This window comes from Macrosteles quadrilineatus, unplaced genomic scaffold (assembly GCF_028750875.1).
Source record: "Macrosteles quadrilineatus isolate MER2022 unplaced genomic scaffold, UCM_ALF_1.0 Scaffold_2__2_contigs__length_208266976, whole genome shotgun sequence".
In the NCBI taxonomy this organism is placed as follows: domain Eukaryota; kingdom Metazoa; phylum Arthropoda; class Insecta; order Hemiptera; family Cicadellidae; genus Macrosteles; species Macrosteles quadrilineatus.
This window is the reverse complement of record NW_026542595.1, coordinates 129,735,034-129,751,644: the sequence shown is the minus strand read 5'-3', so window position 1 is coordinate 129,751,644 and position 16,611 is coordinate 129,735,034. Positions and strand designations below refer to the sequence as shown.

The window sequence follows — 16,611 nt, the reverse complement described above, 5'->3', positions numbered from 1 at the left end:
AAGCTGTATACAAGATAAACTGTGTAAGACTATAATACTTGTCTACTTGTCTAACAGATCTGATCTGCATTTTAGAACAAAGTGAAAAATCCTTTTTCGTCAGCAGTACTTTTCCTCTCTTTTACTTTCTGATTTAATGAATTTCAATGACTATGATCATCATTAGAAGACGTTATAAAAATATTTAGTAGGCCTACATACTTTTAGAATTGTATTTATTTATTGTCTTCTCGGTACCTACTTAAAAGTATTGGTTCTAAACTACGTTTACAACCTGATTACTAAAACTACTTGAGATATAAGTCTTGTAAACAAATGATTTTAGGAATAACATAGTTTTTTTTTGCCCTTGGATTGTAAACTCACTTTGGTTATAGGCGGAGCAGATCAAGAAACATAGAGCAACTGAGAAGAATCTCCAAGACGATCTGCAGTCTAAGAGTGTAACAATTGAAAATACAACCAGTGCCCTTAATGAACTAAAGGAGCAACTGAAAGTTAGCAAAGAAGAGTTGAAGAGTCAGAGAATCCAAGTGAAGAAGTTGAAAACGAAGTGTGAGAATACAGAACATGACCTGTCTGTTCAGGTGGCCAAGCGTAAAGAGTTGGAAATTGAATTGGCAAACTCTTTAAATCATATAACTGAACTAAACACTACAATTGGTGAGAAAGGTAGACAGATTGATCAGATGAACAAGTCAATAGAAACTTTGTCAGAAAAGAACAAGTCCTATGAATTGAAAGTCGCAGAACAGGTAAGCCAAGAACGTTTTATATTTCAATCTGTGTGCATTTTAATCATTCCCTATGTCTTTGGGTGTTTAAATATAGTGATCTATAGTGAATACAATGAGTTGTTTAGCAAAAATAAATTTTGGTTTTTTTGTTTCTTCTAACCATTGGAGTGAAATCACAGACAAATGTTGGGTCTAAATGTCTCACATATTAAATTTAATTCTAATAGCTTTGTGTTTTAAAACGTCATTTAGTCATTTAGCATGTTACGTTTAATCATAGGGATGTTTTGTGTTGGAGATTACTTAACTGCTTTGAAATTAATAGTTGATAACAGAGTAATTAAAAAAAAAAAAAAAAAAAAATAGCCATTTAATTTATTTATGACTACATCTATCAGTACAGTTTAAATGCCTTTTAGAAACCCTCAATACTGTTGATTTTCAAAATGGCATTTATTACCTGAAATTGTTACAACTTCTTTTGTACCAGAATCAATATGGTTGGGACTCTGTTCATACATCATATTCATTTCATTTCCTACGATTACGGTTACGTGATTGTCTTCTGTCATAATTAAAAAAAAATTTTTGTCCTAGGACGCTAGGCACGAGACCGGAATTGTTTTTCACAATACTTCAGGCTAGATCTAGGGGTTATGGTAATATCACTTAGATAAAATCCATTGGTGATTTGGCGGGGTTTGAACCCTGAACCCCAGGAACCGGAGTCCCGCGCTCTAACCACTAGGACAGCTCGCTCGCCCCTTCTGATTTAATGGAAATATCTGTTATCATCTATTTCAGTCGTTCATGTCGAATCTTTCGCTTTCACATTCTTACTACACGACGACATTAAAAGAGAAGTAACACCATTAATAATTGGACACCTTTTATAGGCTTTTGATCTAATATCCTGGTTCCATACAAAATTCACCTCCAGTTCACAGATCTTTTCCTGGTTATCAAAATTAGTGTACATGATCGGCTGCTCACTTCCTTTAACCTTTCAGAACACATAACTTTGTTACCGTATAAATTTAAATACAGTAGGCCGGATCGGGATAAATCGGATAATTTAACGGGGTTCGGATTAGCGGAACTCTAGACTCTGATGTATAAATGGTCTAGCCCCTATGATTTACAATAATTCCTTTTTTCCATTGTCGAACAACAAGTAACTGTAACCACGGTATTAAATATTTCTGAATATTCTCTAGTATTGGGTATAACTTCACATTGCACTTTTGCTTATGGAACTAATTTTCTTGCATTCAATTAACGCACAGAGAAGTAAGATACAGAAGAAACATTCAATGGTACACTTAAGTCATATCTAGCACCAGTTGCTTGTGTCTAGTGCTAATTCTATTGGTGGTCCGCTTCCGCTCTCCTCTCCCACTTCACCTTCACAATACAGCGCTTACGCTGCAGGAAGAGCCTGTGCACGCTACAACTGCTATTGTAAAGAAAAGCTGTTTGGGCTTATCCTTGCTCGGTACTAGTATATTTTCGCCCCACCATTCCAGAGCTAAAAGCGCCCGGTTGTTCGATAAGCATGTATCGTATCCTCTGTATCTTACTTCTCTGTTATTTACATCAACTGGTATTTTAAGTTTGATTACTGTCTGTTTCAAAGCAGTTTGCGGATATTTTATTGACATTTTAAGCTATTTTTTATTTAGTTACTATTTATAAATACTTATTAGTTCATAATCCTTAACAGTTTTACTTATTGAAATTAATGTAACTAGTAACTTTTTATTTATTATTAAAACCGCCTTGTTTTCACCGTTAAATGCATGGAAGATTATTGAAAATTACCATATTTTGTCTATGAAACAGTGTTGAAATTTATTGATGCATTATTAATTGAAAGTAAAATGTGGTTCCTACTTATCAGGTTGAAGTAATTAAGGAACTTGAACTCAGCGGAAACAAGCTCCAAGACATTATAAATTCAAAAACTTTAGAAGAACACCACCTCCAAGATATGCTAAATGCAAAGTCTGCTGAGATAAACAAGCTTCAAACTGATCTACAAACAAAGACCTTGGAACTGAGTAATCTTGAAAATGAGATGAAGTCAAAGTGTGCAGCGATGGATATGCTTCAAGATCAGTTCCAGTTGAAGTCTTTGGATGCAGAACAACTTCAAAACGAGTTGCAATCTACATCTAATGAGGTAGAAAAACTTCAGCGGGATCTACAATCAAATAACTTAGCATTGGAAAATCTCAAAACCGAACTGCAGTCAGAGTCTGTGAAAGTAGAAAATCTAGAGGATGAGTTAATTTGTAAGTGTGAAGCGATAGATAATTTACAATGTACATTACAGTCTAAGTCTTCAGATATAGAAAAACTGCAAACAGAGTTACAGCTGAAGTCTTTGGACGTGGAAAATCTTCAAGAAATGATACAGTCAATATCCTCAGAAATGGATAGAATCAAAAGCGAGTTACAGTTGAAAACGTCAGAAGTTGAGAAACTTCAATGTGAGTTAGAGTCAAAGTCTGTAGAAATAGTAAAGTTGGATTATAAACTAAATTTAATGCAGTCTGAGAATAATATGCTGCAATCACAGCTAGAAACCAATTCTTTGGATATACAAAACCTGAAAGACAACCTACAGAAACAATATACAGAGAATAATAAGTTGTATTGTGATTTGCAGTCTAAGTCTAGCGAGGCAGAATGCCTTCAATGTGAATTACAAGCAAAAACATCGGATATTCAAAAACTTGAAATTGAATCACAGTCAAAGTCTCTAGATTTGGAAAGTTGTCAAGAAAAGTTACACTGTAACTCTTTAAAATTGGCTAGTCTTCAAGATGAAATTCAGTCAATGTGTGAAGCAATGGATATACTCCAGAGAAACTTTCAGTCCAAATCATCAGATGTGGATAAGCTTCAATGTGAATTGCAGTCTAAGACTACAGACTTTGAAAATCTTCATCGTGATTTACTATCAAATGCATCTGAGATAGAAAAGCTACACTGGGAATTACAAACAAAGGATATTGAAATCCAAACATATCAGAGCGAATTACAGGGAAAAACTTCAGAATTGGACAAATTTAAAGAAGAATTGGAGTCAAAGTGTGTTGCAATAGACTTTCTGCAAAGTAATTTACAGTCAAGGTCTTCAGATGGGGAAAAACTTCAAAGCGAGTTACACGCAAAGTCTTTGGAAATTGAAAAACTTCAACATGATTTATTGTCCAACTCCTCGGAAATAGAGAAACTACAAGGCGAATTGAAAGCTACGATTTCACAAAGTCAAGAATATGAAAATGAATTACAGTCAAACATTTTGGAGATAGAAAATCTACAGCACCAGTTGAAATCAAACTGTGACGCAATGAAGATTCTTGAAAATACTTTGCAGTCAAAGTGTGCAGAAGTTGATAGATTACAAAGTGATTTTCAGACAAAATCTTCTGATTTGGATAAAGTTCAATCAGAATTTGCATCAACATCTTTAAAAATAAAAAAAATTCAGAACGACCTACAGGAAAAATGCACAGAGAATAACAAGTTACAATACGATTTGAAATCAAAATCCCTTGAGGTAGAAAAGCTTCAAAGTGAAATAGAGTCAAAGACTTTGGAAAATCAAAAACTTCAAAATGAATCCCATTCAAAATCTTTGGAAGTGGATACTCTTCAAAATGAGTTGAAGACAAAGTTTGAAGAGATTGATAGACTGCAAAGTGATTTGTTGTTAAAATCTTCTGATTTTGACAAAGTTCAATCAGAGTTTGCATCAACATCTTTAGAAATAAAAAAAAATCTGAATGACCTACAGGAAAAATCCACAGAGAATAACAAGTTACAATACGATTTGAAATCAAAATCCCTTGAGGTAGAAAAGCTTCAAAGTGAATTAGAATCAAAGACTTTGGAAATTAAAAAACATCAAAATGAATTCCATTCAAAGTCTTTGGAAGTGGACAGTCTTCAAAATGAGTTAAAGTCAAAGTATGCAGAGATTGACAGACTGCAAAGTGATTTGCTGTCAAAGTCTTCTGATTTGGATACAGTTCGATCAGAATTTGCTTCCAAATCTTTAGAAATAAAAACAATTCATGATGACCTGCAGGAAAAATTTACAGAGAATAACAAATTACAATATGATTTGCATTCAAAGTCACTAGAGGTTGAAAAGCTCCAAAGTGAATTAGAGTCAAAGACTTTGGAAAATCAAAAACTTCAAAATGAATTCCATTCAAAGTCTTTGGAAGTGGATAGTCTTCAAGCTGAGTTAATGTCAAAGTGTGCAACGATGGATGGACTTCAAGATGATTTACATAAAAGGTCATCGGAAGTGGACAACCTTCAATGTGAATTACAGTCAAAGTCTACAGAGATTCATCATGTTCGAGATGACCTGAAGGCTAAGTGTGTTGAGGTTGAAATACTGCAAAGTGAACTAGAATCCAAGTCTTTGGAAATGCAGAATCTTCAATGCAAGATACAGTCAAAATGTGAAGAGGTTGAAAGTGTTAACAGTACAATGAACAATCTTCGTAATCAAATCACAGCAAATGAAGAGGAAATTGAATCGTTGTCAAACCAAGTTTTGGAGTTGAACGCAAAAGTCAAAAGTTTTGAGGAGCGAGATTTGGAATTGTCCTTGGAATATAATGGTGTATCGGAGCAGCTGAAGGAGTGTCGTGGAGTCATTGAGGAGCTTCAAAACACAATTGATGACAAAGATAAGCGCATTTATCAACTTGACTCAACAATTTTGGCTCTGTCCAAGGAAAGAACGGAGCTACAATCAACCATCTCTTTACAAGTAATTTTTTTATGTTTCAAGGCATGCAAATTTACGCATTTGATATTTTTTCATTGAAACTGAAATAATGCATGAAAAGCTAAGCCTCGTATAAGGAGTGGTTGGATTTATAAACAAATAAGTCTATCTAGATGAAGCTCAAGAATCTGTGCATGAGTTGAGCATGTATATTGCATGCTTTATGATAAATGCTATTACTGACATAGTTTTAGTTTTTTTTTTTTTCAATAATTATTTTTATTTATAGCAATCAATCTTTTTTAGTTCACGTTGTAAACTAACTCCTAGCTGAGCATTTTTTGTAAATTATTTTCCTTGGGAAAGCGTAATCACCAGGGCTATGCAAAGAAGTTATCTTTAGGTTTCCCATTCATACAACACATTTTTTATACATGTTCTACCCTGCTTATTCACATCTTGACTTCATTGTCAGTCTGAACTAAGCTTTCATTTTTTCTTTAAATATTGATTGCCATAAGTTGTTTGTTTTTTTAATAGGCATTTGACTTATCTTGTAAATGTTCTTTTGTATGAGCAAAGCCTATTATTAATGCCTTGGGAATAATAGATTTAGTATGAAATTACATTTCTTAAACATGTATTTACATTTTTCTTGAATTATATTGCATGTATTCTATTGTCATTTTAAATGGTCATGTTTTTCCTCTGCGATAGACTTAATAATTAGGAATTAAGGATGAAGGATAGGATAAAAAGTAAGTTCATCAAGAAAACAGTTCTGCAAAGCTTATAGCATACAACAACTTGTCAACAATGGCAAGTGCACCTCCTTCTGAACCTGGAAGAATGATGAACATTTTGTGCTGGAGCGTTTTTTTTAGTTGTGTCTCTTTTCCTTCTTCCTTAATGTTTCTAAGTCAAGTGTTTTTTTCGTAAAGAACTTGACTTCTCTAATTTTAACTGTAGACTAACAAAAAGTGTAGGCCTCTAGTTATCTTATAAACTAACTCAATTATTTAATTTCATTAAAAAATCTGTGTAGCTTTTTCTAAAATTATTTGATATTGATAAAGTGTAGTAGGCTAGATATTTTTTGCTGAAAAAGAATTGTTTTGTTATGTTGTATGTTTGTACGTTGTGCATGAAATATCAGTTACCCAATTTATTAGTATTTTAATATTTTATTTAACATTTTGTTAACTATTTTAATGTCAATCGGCCATCAAGTTATACTTGATTTGACCAAGTTAGTGTCATTAAACTTGGATTGAACATTAATCTTTAATCACTGTTTTAAAACTCTTAACAAACATGTTTGAATGAATGTTAGCTTATCTTTTTAATGTCATTTTTTGCATCTTTTTAAAGAAAAAAAAATATTGATAAAGGATATCAATAAAGCATATAACATATACAAGAGATTGAAATAAATTAATTTACTTTTCATTAAATTTTAGATTTTATATGTTAAGAAACGAGTGTGAACATTTTGTAACTTTATTGTTTTTCTACAGAACATTGATTGACTATTTCACAACAATATAATTTTGATTTTAGACAGAACAACTCAACCATTATGAGTCAACTGAAAAGAAACTCAGAGTTGAACTTCAGTCCAAGTGTGAGATGATTGAAAATACCACCAGCACTATAAATGAATTAAGCAATCAGCTTACAGTTTGCAAAGAAGAGCTGCAAGTAAAGAATGATCAAGTAAAAGATCTGAAAACCAAGAGTGATGTTATGGAAGCAGATCTGTCTTTGAGCTTGGCAAAAAAGACTGATCTGGAGGTTCAACTGTCCGAAGCATTGAAAAACATAAATCAACTTACCTCTGTGATCGCTGATAACAAGCATCATTTAGATACACTATCAGATGAGAAGAGACATTGGGAACTGAAGAATGAACAGCAGGTATGATTTATTTCTGTTTTGTTTGTTTATTCATTACTACTAGATTAGCTGTGCACTCTCAAACCATGTTGTTATCTCCGATGTTTTAGTTTTGTACCAAGGTGATACAAGTCACTGAAATTATGAATCTATTTGATTTTACCAGGGGGTGCACAATTATTGTGATTTTAATCTAAAAGAAATTTAGCTTCTTTTGCTCCATTACTAAGTGCCACATACTCTGCTTCTGTACTCGACAATGCCACCATGCGTTGTTTCCTGCTCTCCCAGCTTATAGGTCCATTTGCTAACTTGAAAATATATCCCATACAAGAACGCCTGTCTTCTTTGTTAGCCCATTCCGCATCAACGTATGCTTCCATCTCAAGACTCCTTGATTTTTGTACACAATAACCCCTCTCATAAGTTCCTTTTAGGTACAGGGTGGGGCAGGGAAGTATCCCTAATTTTGAAGGTGCGTTTAAAGACAACCAAAAATGTTATAATCAAACTTTTTATTGAGATTAAAAGGTCATGTCTGGGAGTTTATTTTAATATAACTTAACTTGGTTTTAAACAGCATATCCTGCAAGTGGTGTTCCTAATCTTAAATGCATTGCTGTGTTCTGGTTCTTGAGTTGATAATAACTTTGTGAAGCATTTGTTGTGGAATGTGACAAAATTCAAGGTGAATTGCATCCTTCAAGGCATCTAGGGTCTTCCCTTTAACTACCCTAGGCTTAGCATCACTCCAATAGAGCACATTCTGCTTATTTACCGCTCCAGAATTATGGAAGTGTGCCTCATCACTAAACAAACCCCGAGCAGCATGAGGTAGTCCCGCAATTAAGATTTCACATGCCTACATTCGTCTGTTGCTAGTCCCTTTGTGTGAGTTCATGAGCAACTACCCTCTTGTATAGATGGAGGTGTAGGTCTCCATGGAGAATACGAGGCACAGTATGACTAGAAAACGCCAGCACGGATGCATGCTTACAAGCAAAACTTTGAGGAGACTGCTAAATCGATCTTCTTACAAGGTCAATGTTTTCAGGACTCTGGACGGTTCTTTGAGCTCCAAATATCCTTCGCAATACACCACCAAATACACGAAAGTAATTCACCCACACCAAATTGTAACAACTTTGCGACAGGCCACCCGATAACAAGTTTGCAGCCAACGGTAGCTGCACAGCAACAATAGACAGATTTTTGAAAAAAAAAAATACATCTCGAGTGCAAAAGCACATTGCTCACTCGAACAAGCCATGTCTACTACTGAAAGTGATATTCTTAGAAATTCCCAAAACAAAAGCTTCATTTGAGCCTAACCCCATTCCTCCAGCACACCCCCACTACTCACAGTGCCATCTTAAAAGTAGGGATATTTCCCTGCCCCACCCTGTATAACAAGATACCTTTTACTGCCTTCCAGTGCACACTCCCGTAACAGCTATTAAACTGGCTAAGATAACTAACTGCATGTGCAATATCTGGTCTACAGTTGACAGCTAGATACACTTCCTATAAGTTTTTGATAAGGATATGATCGCTTCCCGATTGATCCTTTTCTAGGGACAATCCAGCCTCTATTGGAGTATTCACAGGTTTGTAATCAGTCATCTTAAACTGTTCTAATACATTTTGAATGTAAACTGACTGATCTAGGCACAAAAAGTCATTTCCTCTCTTCATCCTCATTCCTAGGATATTTTGAGCTGGTCCTAGATCTTTAATAAGTACTCATTAGTTGCTCAATAAGTTGAAGTTTTTCATCTTATTGTAAAATAAATACAAATCATCAACATACAGTGCAATTATTGTCATACTATTGCACTTTTTCTTTGATAGACACAAGGATCAGAGTTAAATCTTTTGGATTTTAATGATGTAAGTACTTAATTTATTTTCTCATACCTTGTTCTTGATGACTATTTAAGACCATAGATAAACCGTTTTAATAAACATAATTTGTCTTCTTTGCCTAGTACAACAAAGTTTTCAGGCTGTTGCATATACACAGTTTCCTTTAGTTGTCCGTTCAAAAAAACAGTTGAAAAATCTAAATGATGAATATCCAGATTCATTTCTCCTGCTAGAGCCATCAACGTTCTGAGAGTGCAGTTTCTCAGATAGTATTTCAGAATAATAAAAAAATAAAAATAATTGAAAAACAAAGCATGTTGCAGACAATTCTCTATGCTGAAACGTATGTTTATGGTCCCTGGACAATTTTGTTTAAAAACAAAAATTGGTATTATGTATGTATCTCGGTTGAATAGTTCTAGGGAATAACGGAAAACTTATTATTGTCTTGATTTTTTAACACGATATATGATGACACATAGTTCATCACTAATGTTGTTTGTATGTAGTTCTTTGTCTACGGAATTGTAAATTTATGCCCAAAGGTTACTGAAACGTCTAACTCGGTGTTTCAACGATATTTCTATTGAGGAGGACAACTCTTCATCTTTTGCAGTTTTTCCAAAAACTTAAAATAAAATTGTCTGCTTATAGATTTTGCATTTTCTAAACATCAATCCTAGTTATGAATTATTCCTGAAAATCCCTGCACACGATTCATCCTCAAATAGTTCTGGGAATTCTAATAGAGCTCTCATATTTGCATTCGCATGATGGGTTACATTTACTAGTTTCTGATCACATGGTTTAAATGCAGTTATAAATATGCCTAAGGAAAGGAATTGTTTTTTTCTTGTAAATTTCTAGTGTAGGACCTACTCATATTAACTACCGTATTCATGAACACAATCCATGAATGAACTACCTACTGTATTTGTTATCAATAATACTTTTTGACTGCAGGTAACGTCTCTTAAATCAAATGTTACCGACTTGGAAATGAAAATTGAGGCTAAAGAAGAAGAATGTAATGCTCTCCGCAAAGAATTAGAAAGTGTAAATGGCATTTTGTTGGGTCTCCAATCAGAATACAATGTGTTGGATGTGAAAAACAAAGATCTCACTTCTCAGCTGAGCAGTGTCACAGCCGGCGCTGCTCATTTGGAGAACATCATTCAAGAAGACAACTTTAAAATAGACCTCCAAGAAAGAACAATTAAAAAACTTGAATTTTCTGCTCTCGAAAAAGAGGAAATTATTAAAAAGTTAAACGAAGAAATATCAAGTCTAAGAATAATCAGTGATGAAGCGAAACAACTTGTTGCAGAGAAAGAAGCCGAAATAGCAACTCTAAAAACCAAGATAATTGAAGCTGATTGTTTAAACAATCGGATTGTAGAATTAACTAATGAAATTGACCGTTTGAACGGAATCTTGAATCCTCTTGAAGCCGAACAAAAAGAAACCGCAAATGCGTATGAAATGTTGCTTGAAGAAAACTCTAAGCTTAGAAATGATTTAGTAGAGCAGGTTGGTAAGAATACTTGGGTTGAAAAAGAGTTACATGCCCAACAAGATGCGGTCTTAAAACTTAACTCCGAACTAGAAGCTCACAGCAAAAAGTTACAAGAAGCTAATGAAATTTTGGAAAAAGCGTTTGAAGAAAACAGGTCACTTAAAAAACAAGTGGAGAATGATGATCCTCAGTTGAAAGAAGCTTATCATAAACTGTTGGATGACTATCAAAGGTAATTTAACACTTTTTTTGTAGATAATTTCTTTCTATACTTTGGCCAGTTGCTTTGCATTTCATCCGCTCTGACATTTCCATGTTCTAACAATATAAGCCAATCTTAAGCATGTGACATTAAATTTGTTTGTACTTTTGAAGACAACTAAAGATTCAGAAATACGTTTCCTATAACTAAAAGCAATATAGTATCTGCTTTGCTCCAATCCCCCTTGTCCAAAAGCCAATAGAACACTAGATAGAATAAAAGTTAGACCCATTAAAGAATGTATTTAATGTATAATTTAAATTATTAGCTTTAAAATAAGTCATATTAAATGTTGAGTTGAAATTTTTTGTTACCTTAGGATGAATTATGAACACGATGAATTAAAATCCAACTTGGACAAAGTGCGGCAGTCAGTGAGAGCCGAGTATGATGAGATATTGAAGAAGATGAAGGCTCATATGGTGAGTTAAAAGAGAATGTTAAATGATTCAGACACGGTAACTCTAACATCAAGGTCTATGCTAAATTTATTCCTAGAAAGAGGGTTGTCTCAGTTGTCTGTAAATTAAGGTCTCCAGCAAGCTCCAGTCAAGACCAAACAAGCTTTTTAAGATATTTATAATAAACATTTCTCGGTAAATGCTCAAGGCTCAGGCTTGGCTCGATTGAAAATCTCAGGCTCGCACACCTCTATAGAATTTATTATAAACTGAGTTGTAATGGATTTGGATTGTTCTTTGAAATATAGTAACCTTTTTTGATACTTTTTACAATGTTATATACTGTTTTCCGTTTGTTTAGAAATCCACTTGTACACGTGCACTTGAAGTTAAAGATGAAAAGCATGCCAAAGAACTGCGAATCCTTCAAGAAACGGTAAGACCTTCACATTAGTTATCTTGTAAATTTATCTTTAAATTAGTGTATGGTTTTTTTTAATTTCCAATATATTTTTCTTAACCCTTCTCGTACGGGCAAAATCGTGACACAGAATGTGGAAAATTATAGGAAAAAAGAAAAATTAATTTTCCTTATTTGTGTGTTTGTTATACAAGTATACATAAAATAAACACAACGGAACACTTCATACTGTCAAAATAATTTTTTACTCGTTTTTAACTATGCAAATATATCCGCTACCCGTCCGCGGATGAGTAGAAAAGCAGCGGATATATCCGCCACCCTTCTTTGAAGATATGACCATGTGAACATTAGGCAATAAATAAAGAACAATATGTAAACAATAAATAAAGACAACGTAGTGTTGAGTGCATATCCGCTTCCCGTCTGGAACATCAAAAACCATAAGCGGATATATCCGCCACCCGTCCTTTGTCGACAAAACAACAAAGTGATCATAATGTAAATATCTAGTATAGGCTACTAGTACTGTGAAATTAGAAATATTGTTTGTTGTTTTGAATGTACAGTATTTCCAAGGGAGTACCAGTACATGGAACCTAACGGCCATCTTGGATTTGCCCGCCATAAGAGCAATGTTAATTTTGTTACTTTCAAACAGCCGCTGACGATTTATTAACCACCTCAAAATACTATTTTCAAATACCAAAGTAATTGTAATTTAAATATCTAGTATAATGTGCGATTAGAAATTTGCTTTGTTGTTTTTTATTGTTTTATAAGTTAGAAAGTCTAGGCTCTAAGGACTCTTTAACAGTCAAAATAATAATTTTTAGTTTTTTAACCTAGCAGTTCCTGTTATTAAGAGTGTATAACAATTTGTAAAGTTTAAACTGATGTAATTATAGAAAAATAAAAAAATGTTGTATGAGTATTTCAACTTATACATAGTTTTTTTCTTTTGGATACCTATAGTTTTTTATTACTTTTACTTTGCCCCACAAATTTTTAGATCAGAGAAGTTATTTGAAAAAAAATTGTAACAATAGCCAACTTTTAAGAAAACTGGTAAAAATGTGGTGTCATTTTGTACTATCTGGTAGTATTGGCATCGCTTTAAAGTAAATAAATGTGTTATTAAAGTTCAACACTCCTAGATTGTGGTTGAAAAATCACTAATCAACAAAACATCTAGTTGTTTAAAGGAATTTATACTATTTTCAAGTAATTACATAATATATTTATTTATAATGCATTCCAATAGGTAAAGGCACATCAGGACCACAATAGTCAACTTAGCACCAATCTTTGGGACACAAGCGACAAATTACTCATCACCAAAAATGAAAACGAAGAACTGAAAAAGGAAAATGATGACCTTAAGAAATCAATTTTGGAGCTCAGAAGAATGCTACACATTAATCAGGTAATTGTTAGTAGTTTAAATATTTTCTTAATTTTTGTGTACCCATTGAGATTCTACAAATTATCACCTTTAAAATTAATAATATTGATGCTATGAAGCTTTAACGCTTAATTATTTTAGGCTAGGCCTATCTCTTGTAATTGTCATGGATTATACACCATATCCAGATTTCGGTCTCCTCCCTCATCTGTACTATCCGTATTAAGTATTAACCCTTCCCAGACTATAGGCGGATATAAGCTAGCACTTCGAGCATTGCGGATATATCCACCGATTATTACGACAGTTAATAATGTTATAGTTGGTTGTCAACATCATTAATCTTCGTAAAATATTTTTTTTATTCAACTATACCTTTAACCGATGTACTAGGAATGTTTTTCTATAAGAATAAGACATTTAATAAAAATAAAATAAAAAATGTAAAAAATAAATGTATCTATATATATATATAAAATCCAATGTATGTATGTTTGTTTGTTTGTCCTTTATGGACTCCAAAACCGCTGGACAGATTGTAATGAAACTTTCAGGCATTATTAAGCAATATTCAAGGATGGTTTGTGTGAAGTTTGGTGCAGATCCGTCAAAAGGGCTCCGCCCCAGTGGCTCTGGAATTTCCAATGTTAACCTTATGAGTACTCATATTTAAATGGAATTAAGAATCTTAACAGCTGATTCAACTAAACAATTTCATTATGTGATGTTCAATAGCATAACAAAGTTAATAGGTTTACCAACATGGTGCAGCACCATTATTTTTTTTAATTTATGACAACAGCTAATTTGTAACCAAAAGGTGAGTGAGCGTAGCGAACGAACTTCAACCAAGACGTGATTGAGCCATGCGAACGAGCTCATCTTGAAAATGAACGAGCATTTGACATAAAACCACATTAGGACAGGACAACGTCTGTCGGGCCAGCTAGTGAAATTATAAAAAAGTGTTTAAAATAAATATTTTGGACAAAAGTGCTGCATAGGCCAACTACTTTTAACATTCTATTAACTATTATAGATATAAAAAATATCTTTTTTTGTTTTTTATTAAAATAAAATAGTTTTGCTGTCTGTATGTACATAGGCCTACTATAGGCCGTCTGAGAAGTTGGGTTAACTAGTTGAAGCCTGTGGCACGGAGCCCAGTATGTCACAGCCCGCACTACTACGTCCCCGGACTGTAGGTTTGCTTACCATTTATTTGATAAATTGTCAAGGAAGCTTTTTATTGATAGTTTTATTGGTTATACATTGTTTTTATACATTTTTATATAAATAGATGTATAAAATTACATTGTTTGTTTAATGTTCTAACACCCAGAAAAATCTCTTTGTGCCATTGTGTGTTTTAGAGTTATTCACATTTTATTTTAATAACTATTTGCTATTTGTAAAATTATTAATGCCTTGCAATTATTAAAACCTTTAATATGTTATTGTACAGAGCATACCAGATGGATTGCAAAGGACCAGATCACATGAACAACTTGGGTAAGCATGAATTTAATGTCAAGTTTTTAGCGAATTTCCCTATAGGGAAGTAGCTATTACCGTAGGTCTCATGGTAAGACTTAAGCCCGGGACCGATTTACTTTTTCATTTTGATGTCCCCAGAGGCCAAAAACACCATTCGTTCAAATTTTTATATATCTATATATAGAGATATATATATATATATATATATTTATTTATATATATATATATATATATGTGTGTGTGTGTGTCCATCCGCACGATAACTTGAGTAATTTTTGTCCGATTTTGATAAAATTTGGTTTGAAGGTGTAAGGCGGGATAAACTTGAATGAGTTCGCGAACCAGCATGATCGGACTATGGGAACGGGGGTTTATGGGGGGTTTTATGGGGTAAAAATAGGTTTTTCCCATTTTTGACCCTAAAAACACAAAATTTCACAATTTCTTTTTAAACCATTTTGTAGAGCTTAAAAAAACAAATAATTTAGTATATTAAAGCGTTATTATGCGCCTAATTGGTACGGAGAAAATTCTAAAAAATTGTAATTTTAAAATTCCCATGTAATTCTTATGGAGAATAAGTCAACTGTTGTAGTTTGCTTGTTTATGAACATATTTTGATTGACTTTGGAAAATACTTTTACTTCTTACTATTATCATTTTATAAAAAAAATCTTTTTTACCCTCCCTGTTGCAGCAAACCTAAGTACTCGTTAAACTAATTCTATTTAAATAGGAAATAAATGTGCTATTTTTATGAAGGCATTTTAGTGTAAATCCAATCAGGTTAATGGAAATTCGCTTAGTCTGCAGGTTTGCTGCGGCGGGGGTATTTTTTAATGACAAGAGTAGTCTGCTAGTAATGGTCCTATAGAATTTATAATAGCTGAGTGTAACTCATATTTTTGATAACAAATTATGCATTGTCTGTATTTAATCATTTTTAAGTGACTTCATCTACTCTGATATGGATATTCCATCATATTGAGAATACTCTGATTATTTATATCACTCTTTTCATTGAAGCAAATTAATTGTTTTTCCTCTTCCTCGACTAGGACTTAATCTCAGCTAATCTACTTTATCTCTTCTTCCTAAAAATTGAGTTAAATAAATTTTGCTTAGAAATAAACATTGGATAGGAGGAATAGATATACAACTATTTCTCCTGAGTAATGGAGTTACAGGCAGTTGATAGCACACACCTTCAAATCTGAAGGTTGAAGGTTTGATTCCAAGCAAGATCTTTCCCCTCAGATGCCATTTGTCATTGGGGTATCAATTAAAGATGCTATCTAACAACAAGGATAAATAAGACGGGTTTGGACAGTTCCTGTACAAAAAACGTCACTGCTAATGGCTTTGATACACAAATAACAAATTACACACAAAGTTTTAAACACAATTAACTCCCTTCGCCTACTGAAGGAACAAAAATCCCTTGCTGTGTTTTAAATTTTGTGAGCTATCAATTAACTATGATTCTTTAGGTGAGTTAGTTGTGGGTCCGTTCCTTTTCCCTGGAAGCACCAAAGAAAGCCATTAATTTTCAAAATTCTGGACTGAAATAGTTTAATTTCAATGTGTTTCTGGTTTTGTTGCAGCATCCAGAACCAGAAGCTGAGGATGGTGGAGGAAGAGACCGTCACTGTGTCCAGACGACAGAGTATTCGAACCGTTCCTTCAGGAATCGGTATTAAACTATTGCCATCGGGTTCGTCACTAACATTACAATTAGCACTGTCATTAATACTGCACCGCATGCTGTAGATTGCTTGGAAATATTTTTTTGTACGGCATTAAATTACTGAAAAATTTAGTGAAGCAGATAATATTAGTACAAAATACATTTTT

General features: G+C 33.4%; 1 protein-coding gene across 6 annotated transcripts in view; it reads left to right on the top strand.

Annotated features, from left to right (window-relative positions):
- The window catches only part of LOC128985654 (flagellar attachment zone protein 1-like), a 53,357-nt gene that overhangs the window by 20,362 nt on the left and 16,384 nt on the right, over positions 1 to 16,611 (top strand). For 2 of the 6 annotated variants that reach the window (XM_054405398.1, XM_054405400.1), the window contains exons 1-8: positions 2,649 to 5,535; positions 7,054 to 7,410; positions 10,219 to 11,003; positions 11,353 to 11,455; positions 11,796 to 11,870; positions 13,120 to 13,281; positions 14,726 to 14,772; positions 16,362 to 16,471. In XM_054405398.1, the coding sequence (XP_054261373.1) occupies positions 2,728 to 5,535; positions 7,054 to 7,410; positions 10,219 to 11,003; positions 11,353 to 11,455; positions 11,796 to 11,870; positions 13,120 to 13,281; positions 14,726 to 14,772; positions 16,362 to 16,471 (4,447 nt within the window). In that variant the 5' untranslated portion in view covers positions 2,649 to 2,727. Of the gene's footprint in view, positions 1 to 377; positions 756 to 2,648; positions 5,536 to 7,053; positions 7,411 to 10,218; positions 11,004 to 11,352; positions 11,456 to 11,795; positions 11,871 to 13,119; positions 13,282 to 14,725; positions 14,773 to 16,361; positions 16,472 to 16,611 lie in introns of those variants that run through there. The other 4 variants (XM_054405401.1, XM_054405399.1, XM_054405403.1 and 1 more) reach the window with 4 other exon arrangements.